The 19980-nt window shown below is 36.0% G+C and overlaps 6 protein-coding genes across 6 annotated transcripts; 3 read left to right on the forward strand and 3 right to left on the reverse strand.

The window, feature by feature from the left end:
• Positions 1-16: 16 nt before the first annotated feature.
• Positions 17-1189, reverse strand: LOC145898797 (uncharacterized). Its single transcript, XM_082987416.1, has 4 exons — positions 1053-1189; positions 476-586; positions 354-410; positions 17-296 (listed from the first exon to the last, which is right to left on the reverse strand). The coding sequence occupies exons 1-4, from the start codon at positions 1121-1123 to the stop codon at positions 17-19; spliced, it is 519 nt and encodes a 172-aa protein (XP_082843542.1). The 5' UTR covers positions 1124-1189.
• Positions 1190-2960: 1771 nt separating this feature from the next.
• LOC145897093 (endoplasmic reticulum membrane protein complex subunit 7-like) lies at positions 2961-4486 on the forward strand. The gene is made up of 3 exons (XM_082985266.1): positions 2961-3184; positions 3524-3782; positions 3933-4486. Exons 1-3 carry the CDS (start codon positions 2991-2993, stop codon positions 4158-4160), a joined length of 681 nt encoding a protein of 226 aa, XP_082841392.1. The 5' UTR covers positions 2961-2990; the 3' UTR covers positions 4161-4486.
• Positions 4487-4614: 128 nt separating this feature from the next.
• LOC145897094 (mitochondrial import receptor subunit TOM20 homolog) lies at positions 4615-6123 on the reverse strand. Its single transcript, XM_082985267.1, has 4 exons — positions 5958-6123; positions 5799-5848; positions 5514-5738; positions 4615-4754 (listed from the first exon to the last, which is right to left on the reverse strand). Exons 1-4 carry the CDS (start codon positions 6085-6087, stop codon positions 4662-4664), a joined length of 498 nt encoding a protein of 165 aa, XP_082841393.1. The 5' UTR covers positions 6088-6123; the 3' UTR covers positions 4615-4661.
• A 692-nt stretch (positions 6124-6815) lies between these two features.
• LOC145897092 (WD repeat-containing protein 43-like) lies at positions 6816-11895 on the forward strand. The gene is made up of 15 exons (XM_082985264.1): positions 6816-7023; positions 7155-7289; positions 7381-7502; positions 7612-7732; positions 7909-8054; positions 8170-8337; positions 8601-8766; positions 8981-9070; positions 9288-9410; positions 9888-10028; positions 10284-10402; positions 10594-10657; positions 10930-11113; positions 11242-11300; positions 11557-11895. The coding sequence occupies exons 1-15, from the start codon at positions 6838-6840 to the stop codon at positions 11638-11640; spliced, it is 1908 nt and encodes a 635-aa protein (XP_082841390.1). The 5' UTR covers positions 6816-6837; the 3' UTR covers positions 11641-11895.
• A 936-nt stretch (positions 11896-12831) lies between these two features.
• On the reverse strand, positions 12832-17352 carry LOC145898918 (clathrin heavy chain linker domain-containing protein 1-like). The gene is made up of 12 exons (XM_082987588.1): positions 17081-17352; positions 16780-16983; positions 16573-16718; positions 16223-16350; positions 15830-15983; positions 15681-15763; positions 15233-15399; positions 14919-15047; positions 14684-14785; positions 14252-14409; positions 13380-13494; positions 12832-13212 (listed from the first exon to the last, which is right to left on the reverse strand). Exons 1-12 carry the CDS (start codon positions 17287-17289, stop codon positions 12864-12866), a joined length of 1944 nt encoding a protein of 647 aa, XP_082843714.1. The 5' UTR covers positions 17290-17352; the 3' UTR covers positions 12832-12863.
• Positions 17353-18080: 728 nt separating this feature from the next.
• On the forward strand, positions 18081-19967 carry LOC145898604 (large ribosomal subunit protein eL34-like). The gene is made up of 2 exons (XM_082987119.1): positions 18081-18221; positions 19695-19967. Exons 1-2 carry the CDS (start codon positions 18143-18145, stop codon positions 19949-19951), a joined length of 336 nt encoding a protein of 111 aa, XP_082843245.1. The 5' UTR covers positions 18081-18142; the 3' UTR covers positions 19952-19967.
• Positions 19968-19980: the final 13 nt, after the last annotated feature.

Here is a 19980-nt window from a genome sequence, read left to right on the forward strand (position 1 = left end):
ACGCCATTCTCCACTTTCAAGCCGTACAATTATAATTCTCGAACACAAGTCGTGTGACATCAGGAACCATAACCTCGGACTTTCCTTGAAAACGCTTAAATCCAACTTTTTGAGTCCCAACAACAGAAGCCTCCGACTCAAATCTGTCTAAATCCAACTGCACTTCGTCGTTGTCGTCTTTGGTTACGTCAAAGGTTTCAATGCCAAAAAACGCAACATGTATTTTCAAACTCGTTGGTGTCACATCGCTCGTTGCGAATCCAGCCATCACTGGTTCGGGGTAAGACAGAGGTCTCCTGCAACGTACGTGATGATACATAAATGCAGCTTATTACACTAGCCGATATACCTACTTGTATTTGAGATCACTTGCTGTCAGCTGTGGCAAAATTGTGTCATCTCTTACGTGTCTGTTAAAAAGATAAGTTGTTCTTGTTGTGCTAGGAGCGAACAATCGTCGTCAAAACTCACTTACTTTGCTAAAAACCGGTGCGTAAATGATGCCATGACGTTAAAGAAAACAGAACCATCCACCTGCCCTTGAAGGTTGTTGTCGCGCCATCTCAACTGCACTGGTCGAAAATGCCTTTAAAAATCAACGTAAGCTGTGTTAGATTCGGTTAAATTCGCAAATAAAGTACCACCGCATGCTCGCAAGGTTTGTTTGTCTGTGGAAAATGCGCGAACCGAACAAAGTTATTTTTAAAAACAAGCAAGGGAGCTAACATTGATTATTTGGACAGTACAAACATAGGCGTAGTCAGGGAGTGGCCAACAGGGTCAACCCCTCCCAAATTTCTACAATAGGAACTTGTAAATTTAGGTTTTTCAAACAGTACGCTTGACTAAATGTTTGTAAAAACAAGCACGCTTTATCATTTTCTGATGCGTGAGGCGATGTTTAAGTCAAAAACTTTTACTCGCTGAAACCTACAAAGCAGCTGGACCCCACCAAAACTTCGGGCTGGCTACGCCCTGACAACTTAAATCACCCGTGATTTGTCCACAAGCTCGATCCGGATCTTTACTTTTTCGTGAGTCGCAATATATACCTGTATTTACTTCTCTGCCAGCTGACTGTTGATGAGAAGCGTCTTGCTACATTTGACAACGGTGCCGACATTGTCGCAGTTGATCATACAAATCTACTCGCATTCATACGAGCCGCCGCTTGCGAATAAATACTGATTGTCACTATATTTGCGTCACTGTGCCTTCTGATGCTAACACAGTCATATACGTGGTGTCATTGTAATTACTCACGCTAACCTCTCGACCCACGCTCGACTGTTGCCGCGAAGTGCCTGATTTGGCGTTGTATTCTATTTAAACTTTGCAAGGTACATACAACGACGTATAACGTATTTAGTGTGAGTAGAAATAAACTTTGTATGCTGGCAATAGAGATGCTAATATTATAACCTGATTACCGTAATGACAATATTGTGACGTAATGACTGATTGCGAAAATATATTTTTGCGTGGTCTGATTGGCTTGTGACGTATAACAAAATCAATCTTGTAAGATTCTGTAGGTTCAGTACGTCTTTGTTACACATTGTCACATATTTTCGAAAGCATATCGCCAGCAACAACAACAACATGGTTGGGCCATGTGGCATTATGAGGTACAGTATTTAACACAACTTTGCAAGTATTGGAATTAAACATGCACAAAACTTGACGGGGGTCACATTGTGAATCATTATTATTGTTTCGTGCGTGCTTGCGACATTGCTTAGTGTTCTCTTCATTACGTGACCATGTAAATGATAGTAGTGACAGTTTGGTTAGTTGGTTACGTAATATTAGTTGATTGTTAATATGCCGACCTTCTGTAAGATAAAAGGTATACGGAACACGGAACGTGATTGTTACGCCACAGACGTATGAGCCTGAATGAAAGTGTTTTTGTTACAACAATGCAAATATAGTAATCACAAATTCTACAATTTTGTCTCCTAGTCTTATTGAAGCATGTAAATTTATTCGCAGATCACAGATAGCAACCATTTGTGTGAACGAAGAAAGTGAAATTAAGACATAAATGTGTGAGTTCAAGCTCGAATCCGAATAAAAGGTTTTACGACGGCAACGCTTTTCTGTGCTGGCCCACTATTAGCGTTTTTTACGATTTTGGCTCGAAAATTTATTGACGTTATAAATTGACTGAAAAAAAAACGCACTTTCACTGCAAATTAAGCGACATAATAAATCTGTTCTAAGATCGTTATTGGTGCGCTAAATTCGCTAATGTTTGCTTTTGTACGATTTCATTTACGTGCATCTGGTTAAAGCAGGGCTTCTCGATCTAATTTTTTGGTCTCAAATACCGAACTACACGAATTCAGTAGTTTACCAGAAGGTCGCGCAAAAAATAATTTTAAAAAAGATGTCCAAGAGAAATAGATCAGTGTTTTCCAACCGGTGGTACACGCACCACTAATGGTACGCGACTGCATTCTGGGTGGTACGCGAGCACCTTTCCGTAATTTACGGATATAGGCCTAGTTCGAATTGGAAAAACCGTAAGTGATCCCAAAATGTTTGTTACTTCATCCCCTAGGTAACTTAGTAACACTCAACTAGGTGGTACGCGTCGAAATTGTTTACCTCCAATATGGTACGCAACCACAAAAAGGTTGGGAATCACTGGCTTAAATTTATGAATATACGAAGTCACACAGATTAATGTATCACAAAGATGTTTGTGAAAGATTGTTGCGTCACAGCCAATTAAACTACCCTTCGTAAATTTGATCGGTTTCTTGGTTCAAAGGCCACCTCGGAATACTAACCCGAATTTATTAAGTTAGACAATACAACTGTTTCGAAATTTAGGCGTTTGTTAGAGAGTTGATGCCATAAATCTATTTATTTTATAAAATTATCAAAAAGTCATCACCCTCAAAAACAACATAATTTATTTGTTTACGCTCTGATGGTTTCATTGTAGCACAAATCCTTTTTCATTCATTTGTGACAATTTAATGTTAAATCGACATTTGGATTTTGGACAACGACAAACGACAATGAACAGCAACGTTACTTTTGGATTTTTGTTGGTATTTGCGTCTGTGTGCTCAGGATTTAAAATAGAAGGAAGAGTATCCCTTCCAAGTAGAAAATCCTTAGAAGATACACACGTTTTGGTTGACGATGGATTGTACAAGGGCTTCATTAGGTAGGTTTGGTGTGAACCTAAACTGTAAGTTTTTAAATATATGTGTCTTGTTTGAATAATTCATCACCACGATAATGATTCCTGTTTAGGCAAATAAATACCGGAAATGTGTAACATTTTTAATTTTTCGGCATTATGAGCAGAAATACCCCAAAACTAAAGTAAGTAGTTCACTGACACTAAATGTGCTCCATAACTGTAGACAATGGCCAGATTGGAAAGTTGATAATTTGCGCAGATATATTTGGCAACCACTGATTCTTTGGACTAACGAGCATTTTTCATACGTTACTGCATCTGCATGATCTCCATAACATATCAGTACCTATTCTTTGTCAGGAGTGATGGTTCCTTCATTGTTCATAATGTGCCAACGGGTTCATATGTTCTGGACATTGTATCTCCTGCATACTTTTTCGAGCCTATACGAGTTGAACTCTCATCCAAGGGAAATGTTCGTGCCAGAAAGTTGAACAACATAAAGCCAAGTGCTGTTTCGTTGCTAAAATATCCAATTGATGCGAAACCCATTGGCCTGACCAAATACTTCCAGGAGCGGGAGAAATTTAGCATTTTTGACATGCTCAAAAACCCCATGGTAAATAATAAATGCCTAAACCTAGTCTTTTGGGAATACCAAGTGGCTTTGTAAACATCAGTTTTTTACACCAATCCTCTCCAAATTTAACTACCACTGTCATTTCATAGGATGTTTAGTTTTAAAGATACACTCATGTATACTTTTTAGGTGTTAATGATGGTGTTGCCCATGCTGATATTGGTTGTCTTACCTAAAATGATGAACACATCAGACCCAGAGGTCAGGAAAGAGATGGAAGAGTCAATGAAAATGTTTAACCCGGGCCAAAGTCAGATGCCAGACCTCTCAGAAACATTTGCAAACTTTTTTAAAAGTGGTCCAAGTAAAAAGACAACCAGCAGTACAAAAGCTATCAAATCCAAAAAGCAAAGATAGCTTCAGATGATGTTTATTTTTGTGTGTGTCATAAAGCTGCTTAACTGCGAAGTCTAAATAGTGATTTTTTGTGTTTGTTTGTAAATCTAATATGTTAAATAGCTGTCTCACATCTTGGTACTCCACCAAAAAATTTAAATCACCTGAAGTATCACATCAAAACATTGTCATTTTTGTGCCATTTCCAACCAAAGTAAATGAAACAGTCAAGTTCCAGTTTTTATTATAGTCAAGTTCCAGTTTTTATATAAACCTTCAGTCTATTGCTGTTATATCAATCTGGTTTGTGCTATTTCTCGAAAACCACAATTGTTTTTTACAGTTTATTACAAATTATTTGCAGTTATCAGGGAAAAAGAATAGGCAAACACAATTTTCATGCTACGTTGTCAAAAAGGGGTAATAATGCATTTAAATGCATATGTGACGTTGTGGACCTGTTTGACTGCCACAATGCAGTCTTCATAAAATATTATTTCTGACAACAGAAAAAGTGTTGAATCATTCTAAATCATCAACATCAGTGATTGTGGCGGAACTAGGTGCATCACCTGCCTTTTTTTCTGGCATGTTCGGATTAGCAGCAGACAGTTTCTGCATCAAAGAGAAACATGTAAATTTGATTTGCGGGCTTATAAGCACCAGACATTTACAACATTCGAAAGTTTAGTTAATTTTCCAGGTCACAGCTAAATATATACAAATGTTTAGGTTATGTAATAGAGTCTAGAGGTGACAATGAAAACCACAAATAACTGAATAAGATACTTTGTTTAAATAAATATACACAATTGTCTCACTGCAATTTAACATATTCTGGCACTAGATATTGTTTAGAACGGTGCTTCAAAACCTTTTTTAGTTTTGTCCACCCCAAGTTTGAACAATGTATCTCATATTGAAAATTATGCAAAACTTTATCAGAGAAAATTTATGTCAGGAGGACAATACAGGCAGTATAATTACCAGCCGGATATGAGCCAATAGCAGTTGGATACAAAATAGATATTACCAAATATAACGTTTTTACTTTACACTGGTGTGAACCATTCACCCATTTAGGAAATACTGGTTTGGGGAACTAATAAATTATAACTGCAAGCTATCTGCCAGGACTACAAAATAAGCTCACCGCTATTCAGTAGGTTTACATGTGTTACAAATCATTATTGCAAATTTGCAACATTATATGTTCTAGTAAAGTTTTTGTGTTAAAACAACTGTCACGGTCTGCCATAAAAATTAAGTTTTTTTCAAATTAAAACATATATATTATTATTCACCTGCTGAAAATCAGCATATGTATATCTTATCAATAAGCATGGAATGATAGGCAATGGCTGTTAGGTATACCTGGCTGATGGATGGAAGTCTCTCCAATAGCATGGCAAAAACTGGCTGGGGTAAAGTTTGTTGAAGGATCTGCAACAATTGTTGAGGTTGACCACATACTGCTACTGCATTTGTGAGATGTTCAACTGCCTCCTGGTAATTTCCTTGTCCAAGCAACTCTTCTCCCCTTTGAACCTCTTCGATAAAAAACTTTTGGACAGCTTCAACATCTCGTAAGTCTGGAAGCTGAAAGAATACAAGATAATTTGTAAATTAGTGCAAACAATTTGGGATGAAATGTAATACTGTTGAACTTGATCCTGAGGTAGTTGTTTCACTTTGCTGTTTCTGTCGCCCTGAAGTAAAAAAGATTTTTTTTTGTTGTTGAAAAAACCAATAAGTCTGAATTTAGTGACATGCATTTTTACAAGTGTCTATACTAATATAACAATTAAGAACACTCACTTTCTTTTAGTTTTCTTCGAAAGTCTGGATCATTTCGTCGTTTTCGGTCAAAGTAAATGCAGTAGCTGATAAAAGCTGTCCCACATACACCCGCTATTGCTAACACTGTATTTTTATTCATGTCTATCATGTTTTACAACTATGAAGTCGACAGCAATTCAAGGTTAGTTTGGATTAAATGTGCTCTATTTGCTAAACCACAACATGTGCGTAAATAGGTTAAAAAAATATCGCTATTCGCAAAAAGCAAGGAACAAACATTCCCAATTCGTTAATCGATGACACTTGCTCACGCGAACAGTTAGTATTTCAGCAGCGCGATTAGAAACAACATGGGTATGAGAACGCCTAAACTTCAACCGCATGTAGATGTGCATTTGCTGTTAACACATCTTCAACAATTTATATATCTTCAGAATCACTAAGCTGCATTTTATTCTAGAAATTTTGCAGTTTGATTCAAATACACATATAATTGATTGTTCTACTTTTATTTCATGGCGTAACAGATTTCCATAAAAAATAAGAAAAATTATTCTGGAGGTACGGATAAAATAATTTGTTTTTCGCTTTTCAATACACGTGCGTATATTTGAGAGAAAGTCAGAGACAAGATTTCACGAACACGAATTGGTTAGGTTTTTATGTGTATAATGTTTTTATTTATTTTCGTGCTGATTAGTTATTAATATATTTACTGTGATGAAATGCACATCTATGTACAATACGCTGTTTAACTGCAACAAGCGTTAATTTGTGAATTAATTCTTTGCTAATCTTACCGCTAAATTAAATAAATACGGAGACTAATCCATGCTACGAAGACTAATGCTCGCTGTACTTATCCATGTTAGGACATTGTCATTCTCAACATGTAACAATGACTGTTGAAAGAAATTGTGCGTCATTTTCTTTGAATGACAAACTAGCTGTGTGTTCACTGGATGGCGTTATCCATGTTTGGGATGCAAAAGATGGTTTGGAAAAACAACAATTTACCCCTGCAAGCCACCTTACTGCAACCTTCACTTGTTTGTCGTGGAAAATCCGTCAACACCAAAAGCAGGTAAATCTGCTTTAACTGCTAACTGTTTGCTTTTTTTGTTAATTAAGTGAGTTTCTAACAGAAAAGTGAACTCTTGTAATGTCTATGAAAAAAAATTAATGACTACTGTCACTTTTATTTTGATCGCATAGAATGAAGCCAAGAGAAAACGAAAAAAACTGAAAACTGTCTCTGAGATTGAGACTTTTGAGTATGTTGCGCTCGGAACTGCAGTTGGTGATGTTCTTATATTTGACAGCATTTCCGGGCAAGTTACATCACATAAGGTTTGTTTAACTTTTTTTTACATATTTTTCATTACGTTTATGAGAAAGGTGGGCTTACTTGTTTCATCATGTATGTAACTTTTTCTTGAAGAGTGGGGCCCATGTTGATCGGGTTAATGATATTTGTTGGAATTCTGATGGCTCGATGATCTACACATGTTCCAGTGACCAACACATTTCTGAATGGGAGTTGAATTGTACTTCCCATAAATCGTACGTTCTCAAAAATCACAACAATACTTTTTGATCACTGAACCATAAGAGCAACAAGTTTTCTACACTAGTACTCAATAGGTTTATATCAGGGTTTGTTTTCTTTCAGGAAATGGAAAGCTGACAAGCGGGAGGTATACAGCGTAAAAGTGGGCCCGAATGCAAAAACTCTAATTTCTGCTGGGAGAATAATTAAACTGTGGGATTTGAAAACCAAACTGTTGCTCAAGGTTGGTTTTTAATATTGCTATTGTTTGTGTTAGCTCCTGCTAAAGCTGCTTGTGATTATGTTTTGCTGTATACTGATTATGTTTACTGTTTGTTGTAAATTTTTGTAGTACAACAAAATCAATGTCAGATAGCATGTGTTCATTTTGTTGTGTAAGTAAAACGTGCATCTATGCAGAAATTTTCGGGTCATGCCAGTCCGGTAACATCTTTAGCGTTTTTGGATTTCCCTAAAATTGTTGGTGATTCGGAGTCCCCACTTGATGACATCGATGGTATTTATTTTTTATCAGCTGCAATGGATGACCGGTCTCTAAGTGCTTGGTAAGAAATATTTGTATTTGGTAAAATTATGTTAATATGCTAGCAATCTTGGTGTTAAAAACATAAAAAAATGTATATGTAATGTTTTAACAGTTTTTTTGTTTGTTTACGAAAGGCAAATTAAGAAAACCAAGCAAAAAAGGACAGCTCTTTGTTCCTTTTATCTTGCATCGGAACCAAGACAAGTTTCAGTTTTGCATCCTCAAACTCGTGATGATGCTGTTCATATTTTGGGCTTGACTCAAGACAGATCAGTGGTCATATTTTCACATTCTCTTAATGGGTAAGTGAGGTTGCTTTGTTTTTTTGTATTCTTATGTGAATAATGAAAAGTTCTGAAATGTAACTTGCTTGTAAAAATGTATGTTCTCATTTTCTGCTAAAATTGCTGGCAGGCATACTTTATTTTTTAATGACTGACCTTCTGACCCAAAATGTAAATGTATTTTACTTTTGTTGTGATTTTTGTTTTTTTATGGTGAAAATATTGTTGGTTATGTTTGCTGGATGAAGTGTACATTCTTGATCAATATGCTTCCCTTTCAGACCAGTTGAAAAGCCATTACAGCCAAATGCCACAATACGAATTTGCACTGAAGATGCTGAGCCACTAGATGTCATTAGTGCATCATTTGATGATGCATCGCATAGAGAGGGATTGGTGATAAACCTTGCATATGGGTCGGCTTTTAAAATTGCGTTCGAAAAAATTGTAAGTACCGGTAATCTTTTTTTCTAAAAGACGTTTTTTTTCTTTGATATTCAATGTCAAACAATTTTCATTTTGTTCAAAAAAATAAGGTATATATTCAAACAATATGTCATTGTTCTTATGATGTAACCATGTTGCAATAACTATTATAACCATAAAAGAGAAATATATCGATATGGGGATTCAGGAAACTGATGCACTAAAATTCTTTCAGAAATTATCTGAACACTCATCATCTGATGTAGTTTTGATAAGAAAAGATCCTACAAAAATTATGGTATCAGTTGAGGAAGATAAACTTAAGGTAAAGAAATAAAATTTATCCTTTAAATGTATAATTTAATTGCAGGTTTAAATAGCTTCAAAACAACAGAACTTTTAGCATTCAGTGTGGGCGAGTTCTTATGCAATGCTGTGGATTTTAGTAATGTTTGTGGTTGTGTTTCTAAAAAATGCACCTGTAAGAATCTTAGAGGCTGCTGATATTTATACATGGTTTCTGATATCATCTATGGTTTTAGTTAAAAGTTCCCGCTCAAAGCAAAGAAGTGTCTTCAATTGTTCCTGGTGCTGCTGACCATGTCGGAATAGGCAAGGAGCTAAAGCGAAAACGAAAGAAACTTCCATCCATTGGGGAATCACAGGTTTGTTAGTGTTGCTGTTCAGTTATCCCAACTTTTATGCCATTGTTTGTCAAAAGAACACAAATACATGAAAAAAGTCCAATCCTGAGCTGGAGTGTGTCAAGAAATAGTTTATTAGAAGAAAATTTTTTGTCATTGAAGTCCTATTTTCCACAAGGTGTAGTGCTTTTGAAACGCACAAATATCGCATTATTTTTGTTCCAAAATGACCAACAAAAATGCATTGCGACATAAAAAAATTTTTAGCCCATAAAGTTTGTGAATTCAGAAGACTTTGTTTGATTTCAGGCCTTTGGGCCCAAAATAAGGATGGTTTATTTATACACTTCTGGATTGCTGATTATTTCAAAACAAAATGACCTAACATTAAGTCAATATTTTTAAAATCATTTGGTCACAACAAAATCTGCCAGTAAGGCACACCTGCTTTATGAAAATCAGACAAATGTAAAAGCACAAAACAAATATTTTACTTAGTTGACAATGGAAGAAAGAATGAATGCATTGAGTATGGACAGATCTGACAAAGTTGATGACTCCACAGCATCATCTGGCATTGATTCCTTTGCTGTCTTATTGTCACAAGGGTTACAAAGCAATGATAGAGATGTCATCAATGTAAGCTAAGATTTTTTAGTTTGTTCAGTCTAATGTTTAAACTTATGGATCTAAATGTGTTTTTTGTTGTATATATTCCAAGTGTCTTAATGTTGAAGTATGTTGCTGAAGTAAAAGTCTTGTGTTAAATTGGGCGAATGAAAGTAAAAAGTAAATAGTGAAAACTTACCATTTTTTCTTATATTAATTAGTTGAATTATGTTTGTTATTATTTCCTACCGTAATGGAACTTAATTCTTAAATATGTGGTCTCAGCAAGTCCTACAGCATGGTGGAGATTTGTTGATTAAAAACACAGTCGAACAACTGCCAATTTCCTACATCATTCCCCTGCTCAAAGAGCTCACTGAAAGACTTCATGGGAGTCCAGACAAGTTAGTTCAATTTATTTATTCTAAGGCTTTTCAGTTGCTACTAGTAACAGTGTTTGATTTAATTTGTTGTTTAAAATCGAACATAGGCAACTCTGTCTTGTTTAATCTTTCAATATTATAAGTCAAAAGGTTTGCCCAGCCCTGTGCTAAATGGTATTTGCAATAATTCAAAAAATAACCGTTGTTTTTAGATGTTTAATTTTTGTGAAGTGGCTTCGAGCAACATTAGCTCAACATGCATCTTACCTTATGAATGTAAGTTGATGATATGTATTGATTATGGATGTCTTTTACCTTCATTTACTACTTAAAAGTTGTTGCATTGGGCATACTTTTTTTAAATATACATGTTCATCATGAAAAATCCATTCCTGCAACTTGGCAATACCATTATTGCCACCACTTACCAATGCTTCCATTGTCATGCTTTTTCAAACACAAATCAGAAGGCAGCATGCACGTGTAACAAAGATATGTTGAATTTATATTTTGTCTACAAATTATGAAACTATGTTGTTTTATTACAGTATCCTGGAATTTCTCCATTACTGAATGACTTGTACCAGCTAATGAGTGTAAGAACACAAACCCATACCAGACTTTCCAAACTTGAGGGAAAACTGGAACTAATCATGAATCAGGTTGTATCCAGAAAAGCTGAACAAATAAAAGCGAGTTCGGATGAAAAGGCTCTTTATGTTTTCGAAGAAGGTTAGTTTAATCCTAATCATGATCCAATTGTGTGACTGACAGCAAGCCCCAAAATTGTACATTGATGCCATTAGCCGTCGGTGGCAAATAAGGTCTAGGCCCGAATTACTTTGAAAGTTTTGTTTCAGATTCTTCCGATGAACAAGATGACCACATGATGGAAGGAATGATGAGTGATGATCTTGATGTGAGCCAATCTTCCTATTCATGTTTTTGTGTTTTGTCTTAACATAATTTACCTGCAGTTCTAGCTGTAAAGCAAAATAATAATTTGCATTATTTTTTTTATTTATTTACAGCAATATGTATCATGATTTGATTAATATTTATTTTCTGTTACTGTTCATAAAATTCAGCACATATTTGTTGGTATTTTGTGTTATGAAACAATTGTAAATCTTTTTATTTTCTTTCAAATTGCTTATACTGTCTATTTCGTGAAGGACTGGGAAGAATTTAGCGATGACGAAAAGAAACCTGGTCGCCATGACGACCACTTCGAGGTTTTAACCAATGAAGACGGGTGACGTCTTGTCCTGCCCAACGCATTTTTTCACCTACGATTTCCAAGTTCTGGGACGTTCGTTTTTTAATCGTCCGCCCAGGGAAACACAAAATTAGTTTTCCCTTCGGTTTTATTTCACAAACAAACCTATTCATTTCAAATTAATGAAAGGTTAACTGCAATGTGTTCACTCCACACCAGCGCAAGCCTTAACTGCGCCACAACGTTGTTGGTGCTTTAATTAAGAGTGGAATTTTTGTGGCGCAAACTGAATTGTTTGACCTTGGAAATAAACTTGAAGGTGAAGGAATGTTTTTGAAAATGACAAACAAGTTATGAGGTGTTGCTGATCAATTCCTAGATCCTCGTCATACTAGTTTAGACCGCATATCAGTAATTCTATTAAAATAGTTTTGCCCGCGGGGAATGCCCGTCTTGTCCTGCGTCATAGAGAGTCTCAGTTTCGTCACAAGGCAACCGGTGATGCATTGGGGTCAGTTTTCTGGTTGAATGAGCAATAAGTCACGTGGTGTAGCCAGGGCGATTTTCAGCGTGTTTGGTGCAGTTTTAGTGCATTTTTTGCTCTTCTCAGTCAGTCAGACGTTTGGTGCAGGGTGCTGTGAAAAGTTGAAAAACCATCAAAATGTTCAAGGGGATGTAGCTCAAAATTGAATCACAGAAGTATACCTTAATTTGTGATTTTATGTTAGGCCCGCCTCTTGGCTACGCAGTAAGGTGAAAATTAGTTGCAAGATAGTTGCTTAAAGCACCCCCTAGGGGTCATTTCGGCCCCCGATCAGTCATTATTTTAGCTAAATGGGCTGCAAAAAATGCCTAACCCTTTTCTACGCAAAGGCAAAAAAAATTGTCACAGGAAAGTTGCTTTGGTTGCCCCCTGGGACTGTTTTTGCTATCCTATAGGACAAAAGATCCTCCTGGAGGCTCCTCAGATCCTTGCTGTGTTTTGGCGGATGCAGCTGCAATCAATTTTTTTTCTCTATGAATAGTACCAGTAGATCTTCATGGGTCACTGACCACAGGAATTGTTGTTGGCAAAAAAGCAAATCACTCAGTATGGGTATTAATGGTGATAGCCTTCAAAACTAGATTTTTGGGATTTAATACTGATATGCGGCCTTTACCAAGACGCGACGAAACCTGAATTTGTTACAGTGCAGATGTAAAAATACACTTAACTTAAAAACGCGTTTGATTTTTATTTTAAATTCAAAGTTCGTAATCACATCACGTGTAATAGTCGAATTGTTCTTTTTCATGCTGTGCAATTAGCTCCAAGGCGCGCCAAACTGACATTTTCACAATAATAGCGGCCTTGATTTCAACGGCGACTTCGCCGAGGTTCTGATTAAGACAGAAGTCAGCCACCCTCGACCACTTGCAATCATCTGCGTCAGTAAGCGCACCGTCAACCTCATCAAATACAATTTTGTGTAAGGTTTCGTTTGCATCAACACTCGGGATAGCCTTGTCCTTCGGCGCTACTAGTCCGCGTGTGTAAAGGTCGTCAAGGAGGTCATATGCCACCCTTTGACCTTTCTTGTTTTTCAGAAGTGCGGAAATGGCTTCGTCAAATCTAGGAAGCAAACAATAATTCGCGTGAAAGTGGCCAGTATAGGACATCAAACGTTACAATTTCCACGAACATGTTCCGACCTAATTCTGCTGAGGTATCCGGCTATTTTTTCTCAGCAAAATTTAAACAAAAAATCCAACCATAAAGTAAACATGCAATATCCTAACCTCAGTGGTAAACCGGTTTTCGTTTGTTCTCGCTCATCGGTTATCTGTTGTTGGCGGCAAAGCGATTCAACAAGATTGGTGTCAGGGCACGTGGAGATAAGCCAAATGTAGTCGTCTGCACAAGTGGGTTTTCACCCAGAAACAACAACGTTAAAAGTATATCGTGTATTTAGTTAGTGAAGTTATGTGATCTGCAGAAACCAACACGCACGCATTGATAATAGTAAAACTGGAATACCACAAAGTGGAGACTAGTGTGCCTGCTAGTGTAAAAGCTAGCACAGTGCCACTCAACAGCTGCACTGATGAGACCTTACAGGTCGAAACAGTGCGTGTACACACCCTGTCTGCAGCTTTGCAATAATATGGCCTTTTTTGCACATATAAAACTGGGATGTTATGCAACTTTTATATCTATGTACATGGTATAGCTCAGTGATTCATCCCAACCTTGTTTGGTTCGCGACCCGATTTAACGACTTTCTAACAGTCCTCTTTTTTCATCCATAAGAGTTGACAATTTAGCATACATGTGAAAACATTTGGTTCTAACATACGTTGAAGGTATCATTTGACTTTGGTTGAATGTATCTTTCGAAAAACAAACTGTGGTTTCCTGCTGGTAATGCAAACGTACATTCCTATTGGTTTTCTTATGATCATACTCATTAGAACATCACTACCAACAGATCGCAGCGAAATCTGTCAAACTCTTTTAATTCAGAACAAAACTAGTTCTTTTGTTGACAATTATTACAAACATTTCTGTGGCCCCTTTAGAAGACTTTGGTGACCCCAGGTTGAGAATCACTGGTAAAGCTTGTTTGTTTTATGACAAAGTCAAGGGTTTGATTGCTAGGTTGTTGACCTACTTTTGACAAACATGGCGGTGTTCTTTGCGTAATCGAGAAGAGAGCCAAAATGAAAAAGTCTGTAGTAGGTTTTACAAACTTCTTGATGACAAGAAAGCTCAGTGTACAACTTGAGGGCCATTTTCAAGCATAACGACCTGTGTTGTGGATTTCTTTTGCTGTAAAATAAGCATAAAACAAGGAAATTCCATGAAATTCTTCCCTTTATCTTCTGTAATAACCATTTTTTTCAATATGGCTTACGGTTAAATTTTTATGCTCTTTGTATTGTGGTGATTTTACTTATTTATGTTGACATTACAACCAATATTGAAATTGGAAATAAATTAATGCATAAAGCTATTCTCATAATTTGCACCCCAACACCTTGAACCATGTTGGCAAAAGTAAAGCTATTGACATATCAAGTGCTGTGTAATAATGATTCAATACCTGTAAGCAACAAGCATGTCACCCATTGCTTCGGATTGTGTAAGACAATCTTTGGAAATCCAATGTTCGACAAGATCTGGTCTATTCCCCTTGAGGGCACACCTTAAGTATGCACAAACACATCAACAAAATCATGATGAACAAAAATGCATTTGTAGTCTCATTTTTCTCAATACATCCCATACTGGCCAGTAAGTGTAACTTACATAATGTGCACACAAATATTATGTGTTACCTGCAGCAGATAGCTGATGTTTCTTTATCAGATTTTCTGTCTTTGTCAGTAGAAGAATGCATAAGGGCCTCTGAATATAGCAATAAAGGACTGGGGGTGCCTGAAAAGTGTTCTGAGACCTCTGCAAATCTGTTGGAAAAATAACACAGGTAAAAAGTTACTTAGCTTGTATGACATCATTCTTGCACATATTTAGTATTTGCACTTGTTAAAATTCTGAAGTTTGTATTTATTCTGAATTAGGCAACAGGGAGAACCATAAAATGGTATATAAATATATATATAAGACCTGCTACAAAATACCAAGAAAGCACCTTTGCAAAGTCTCAGAGTTTCGCAAAACACCTTTTGGACTATTTGCTGCATGGATAGCAGCTTTTGGGTAATCTTGTTCATTAAAAAGTTCATTAAATTTATCCATGTACTCTAAAATCATTTCAGCTTCCTTTTCCTTTGAAGGGTCATCTTCTTCTGCTGAAAACTAAAATATTTTCTGATGATGGTTTACATTCTACTATTTCATTACATTTTTATCTAAATGTTGTCCATGCAAAAATACACAGAAAACCATATCGCGGCGCCCAAACAAAAAATGATATTGCAACAATTCAAGGCAGATGATACAATTCTAATGCATTTTTGAACCTGTTACATTTATGGAGGTTATTTTTTGTTATTCTACTACACAAGAAGAATAGTTTAAGTTTCAAACATCAAAGGATATGAAACTTTTGCTCACAGTAACATCATTGTGTTGATTACCTGGCCATTTTCACTGAGCCAAGAAGATTGTCGCTGTAAATGTGTATTCTGTGAAAATGCCCCAGCCATGAACTCTGTGATATCTGCCAGTTTAAAAAATATAACTTTCTAGGTGGCATAGACACAACAAAAACATTTAAAATAAATACCTTGTTTGAAGTCAGGGTCAAGCCTACACTTTTTCTTGTAAGTGTTCATTGCATCTATTGCATGTCGTAATCTTAAGTTTTTGCGTCTGAGAAACCTTCCCATATCCATTCCTAGTTGTTTTGCTTCCATTCTTTCTTTTAACAATGTTTCTGTCTATAAAAAGTGAGTCAATAGTGATTGTAATATTCATGTCTTGTTTTAGTTTATATTTTAACTATTTTTTGTCAGATGATGCATGATATTGACAACAATCTTATGTTTGTTGTAATAGAAAAATACAAATTTATCAAGTGGAATCAAATGCCAATACCCAGCTATATATTAGAACGAAGCAAAGATGTTTGCACATATTTATTTAAAATTTGTCTACAAATTTATCCAAATTGACTAACTTCTATTTTTTTGCTCATTGGAACATATACAGTTTTTTGCTGGTGTTTTAAATCTTGGATTCCCTTTTTAAGCTGAGACACAGCCTGTGTTAATGTTTTTTCGTCGGTCCACTGTTGCACTGATAAGCCTAAACATGCAATTAAAATGGAGAAATCATTTAATAAGTACTTAACTTATAAACACAATTGAAAAGAGTTTGGGCAATAAATTTTTACAGTCTGTAACTGTGTCTATATGCAGTTGGGTTACTATTGAAAGTAAGTAAAGTGGTTTAAATAATATTGTTAATGTACAAATAATAAAATATAATACAACTCTCATTCATCCACTACATGATTTCAAAACTCACCAGGAATGGGTCGCTTTTCTTCACGTATTTTTGGGCTTTCTAATGTTTGTTGCTCTTCCTCAACTTCATCATTTTCTTCCTCAGATTTTTTTAAATCTTCAAGTTGTTTTTCCAGTTCTTTGCTTCTTTCTTTTAACATGAACAACCTTTACAAAATGCATAAATTTTAAAATTGTTCAAACAGACAAAATGTGGTTTTTATTTTACTTGTATTCAAGCTCTTCTTTTCTCCTTCTGTAACCAGCAATAGTAACAGGTAGGCAAGAGAGCGATTTAATCTTTCTTTGCAAAAATGTGGATTCATTTTGCCCATTGGTTAGAGCTGTTATGCAATCTTCATATTCTCTCTTTATGTCTGACATTATGTCTTTGTACACAGTCACATGGTTTACAATCATGTCAAATGCTTCCCTGAAAAAAGTTCCAATTTTAAAAAGCCTGCATGGTATTAAGTTTTAGTTACTCGGATCAAAAGGAAAGTTAACCCAAATGTATCTAGTGTCCTAACCTGTATACGAAAAACTTTTGTGGTGAAACTTCATCACTAGAACAACAAACTTTCTTGTTTTCGTCATCAATGAACTCCCGGATTTCTCTGAGGATGGTCTTGTCTTTGTCAGATAATATTGGAGGAAGTTTGCGCCTATTGGTGTGAGTCCGACTTGTTAAAGCTTCTGGAGTAATTTTTTCCAGCATGCTCTCAACGGTTTCCTCCATTTTAGGTAAGTTAAAATCGACCAAAATTTGAGTTAATTTTTTCGGGCTTCACATGTTGCTACGATACTTTGCTCATTAGCGACATCTACACGTATGAAAAATATACAACTCATCAAAAGAATAGTCAAAAAAAAATCAGCAAAAACAACTAGTTTTACAGGATGTTATGCCTAACGTTTAATTTATAATTTTTTTTATATTTTTGTTTAGACCTAGGAGCGCTACACACCAACATCACAACGTGCGATTGACCATCAGCAAGACCTACGTTGATTCAACAAGCGCAACCTCCATACGATCCCGACCATCTCCAACCAAAACCACCACGTTTGGACTGTACTCGGGACGTTAAGGTCTGTCGATGTGGATCAAAGGAAACGTTCTGAGAACCGAGTTGGCGTTTGCGTTTCGATGGGTTTTGCTTTGGCCAGCACGGCCGCGTGGCCACTTTTTCGTCACATGCAGCTTGTCGCAACCCATCACCTCCCAGTGCGACTGGCTGCGATTCTACTACAGACGGTGATTCTCCGTGAGAAAATCACCTTTACATGGGCGCCTGACTCGATAACCTTTATGGTTTTATCGGTGCCCATGCCATTTTATTTCCTTGTATATTATTCTTTGCGTAGTTGCTTTTTTCGCAAAATAAACATAAAAATTGCTTTTAATATAGTGTGTTAAAAAAGTATATTAAAGCACATTTTATACAAACTAAATTTGTTCATAGAATTTTGCAAAAGAAATAATTTTAATCATTATCCCTCGCATGAAATAAAACGCTGCGTAGTGCACGTCTGATGGGATGTAATAGAGACCATTCCTTTTCGTAGCGAGGAGTCGAGGTGAAAGCACGATGGTTCAACGTTTAACTTACAGAAGGAGATTATCCTACAACACGCCATCGAACCGGCGGCGAATTTCTAAAACTCCAGGTTAGATGCTTTAGGCTTCCAATACATAGCATCTCGGTATGTGTAACTGTGATAAATATTGTTATCTTATGCAGTTTTTCAAGATATGTTGCTAGAGAGAAAAACTGTTAAAGAAATGCATCGGTTATTTTAAAATGAGCACGGAAAAAATGTAAAATAAAAGCAGAAGGTGTCACTCCAAATTTCTGTTTTTGACACCTTTTGGTAAATAACACTTTAATACTAATAATTTCACAATTTTTTAAATCCACTTTTAACCTATAGCCTATATAAATAATTATTTTTACCTGTCTGATCTAATATTGTTTCGATGTGGTGTAAGATATTATTAGTTTTACTATAATCCTTGACCTGCAATCCTTGCGTTACTTGATGGAATTTTCTGGAATTGGGCTTAATGGTACAGTGATCCCCAAACTTTGCCCCAAAAAGAATCACTTGTTTTTGTATTGCTAACCCAGATTAGAATAAAATGTCATGATATTTCTTTCACTCACTCACTTGCGTGAAAAATTTATTCATAAGATGTGCAAAAACAATTAGCTAATGCATTAAGCCTACCTTTAAAAAAAAGGGATGGGCAATTCAGAATAGCGAATTCGAAGAATTTGAATCTTAAACTATCCGAATCCAAATTGCCTTCAAACCGAGTAATTGGTTACGTTATTTACCTTCTAAGTACGGTAACTTTATGTATTTGCGCATGCGACGGTGTTAAAAAATTAATGTAAGCCGTCCGTAAATGTTAAAGGCAAACTTTGATGCTCTACTATAATTGTCAACAAATCTGTCATTTAAAATTGTCAGGTAAACTGATAACTGTGTTTGACAAAAAACGTATTGATACGACAGAGCGAGTTAAAGGTGAATTTCATTAAAACTCAGCATGTTGTGCTTCAGTGTACAAGCTAAAACAAAAACAGAATAGGAATCGGTATTCTGGATTCGATTTAACTATTCTAGAATGTTCTAGAATAGTGTGTTATTCTATATTGCCCATCCCTAGATAATCCGCACAATTAATGTTAGCTATATAAATTTTGCCGCAGAAATTACAAACTTTCCAATCTGGTTGCTAAGCACAAAACGTTCTTATCCCTCTAACAAAAAAGGGTCTCTGATTTATGATAATCGCAAAATATGGATTGCATTTATATCCCTGATGGTGCTTATTCAGTTTTTTATTAAAATTGGTCATTACAGTTTGCAACCAAAATGTATGTATACAGGAACAACCAAACGCCCCATTAGTATTAATAATATATACAATTCTTTGTCTTTTTTATTTTGTATTACCATGATTTCAATGAAAACTAGAGAAATTCGCATAAAATAATGACACCAACCACAAAATGATTTCCCACCGATTTGATGTCTTTTTCTACTAATCCTCCATCATGTACTCTCTTTATTTGTGATATTAAATTATAAAAACCTCCAATTTGGTTTTAATGTGTAACTGTTTTGTTTTAGGTGGCCGACTTGTCTACTTGCACACCAAGAAAGTTGGCTCCATCCCAAAATGTGGGGACACCAAACGAAAGTTGTTTGGAATAAAACCAGCCAGACCCAAGGAGCTGATGTCGATGTCTAAGAGACAGAAGCATGTTACAAGGGCATATGGAGGTTGTCTTTCCTCAGGAGCTGTAAGAAGCAGAATCATCAGAGCTTTTCTTGTAGAGGAACAGAAAATTGTGGTTAAAGTGCTTAAGGCTCAAGCAAAGAAATAAACGTTAAATGGTCAGATTGTTGTTTGCTA

The sequence above is a fragment of the Ascidia mentula genome, chromosome 4 (genome assembly GCF_947561715.1).
Source record: "Ascidia mentula chromosome 4, kaAscMent1.1, whole genome shotgun sequence".
NCBI classification, from domain to species: domain Eukaryota; kingdom Metazoa; phylum Chordata; class Ascidiacea; order Phlebobranchia; family Ascidiidae; genus Ascidia; species Ascidia mentula.

Coding starts and splice junctions, on each gene's coding strand:
- LOC145897094 (XM_082985267.1), bottom strand. CDS start 6,087: ATGATAGACATGAATAAAAATACAGTGTTAGCAATAGCGGGTGTATGT. Junction 5,739..5,798: donor CCTCAGGATCAAGTTCAACA/GTATTACATTTC, acceptor GTATTCTTTCAG/CTTCCAGACTTACGAGATGT. Junction 4,755..5,513: donor GACTTCCATCCATCAGCCAG/GTATACCTAACA, acceptor TCTTTGATGCAG/AAACTGTCTGCTGCTAATCC.
- LOC145897092 (XM_082985264.1), top strand. CDS start 6,838: ATGACTGTTGAAAGAAATTGTGCGTCATTTTCTTTGAATGACAAACTA. Junction 9,071..9,287: donor TTGAGGAAGATAAACTTAAG/GTAAAGAAATAA, acceptor CTATGGTTTTAG/TTAAAAGTTCCCGCTCAAAG. Junction 11,114..11,241: donor TCTTTATGTTTTCGAAGAAG/GTTAGTTTAATC, acceptor GTTTTGTTTCAG/ATTCTTCCGATGAACAAGAT.
- LOC145897093 (XM_082985266.1), top strand. CDS start 2,991: ATGTTAAATCGACATTTGGATTTTGGACAACGACAAACGACAATGAAC. Junction 3,185..3,523: donor TTGTACAAGGGCTTCATTAG/GTAGGTTTGGTG, acceptor ATTCTTTGTCAG/GAGTGATGGTTCCTTCATTG. Junction 3,783..3,932: donor ACATGCTCAAAAACCCCATG/GTAAATAATAAA, acceptor TATACTTTTTAG/GTGTTAATGATGGTGTTGCC.
- LOC145898604 (XM_082987119.1), top strand. CDS start 18,143: ATGGTTCAACGTTTAACTTACAGAAGGAGATTATCCTACAACACGCCA. Junction 18,222..19,694: donor GCGAATTTCTAAAACTCCAG/GTTAGATGCTTT, acceptor GTTTTGTTTTAG/GTGGCCGACTTGTCTACTTG.
- LOC145898797 (XM_082987416.1), bottom strand. CDS start 1,123: ATGTCGGCACCGTTGTCAAATGTAGCAAGACGCTTCTCATCAACAGTC. Junction 587..1,052: donor TGGCAGAGAAGTAAATACAG/GTATATATTGCG, acceptor TGATTTTTAAAG/GCATTTTCGACCAGTGCAGT. Junction 411..475: donor ACGCACCGGTTTTTAGCAAA/GTAAGTGAGTTT, acceptor TCTTTTTAACAG/ACACGTAAGAGATGACACAA.
- LOC145898918 (XM_082987588.1), bottom strand. CDS start 17,289: ATGGAGGAAACCGTTGAGAGCATGCTGGAAAAAATTACTCCAGAAGCT. Junction 16,351..16,572: donor AGAAAAGCGACCCATTCCTG/GTGAGTTTTGAA, acceptor TTGCATGTTTAG/GCTTATCAGTGCAACAGTGG. Junction 14,410..14,683: donor GACATGCTTGTTGCTTACAG/GTATTGAATCAT, acceptor CTTATTTTACAG/CAAAAGAAATCCACAACACA.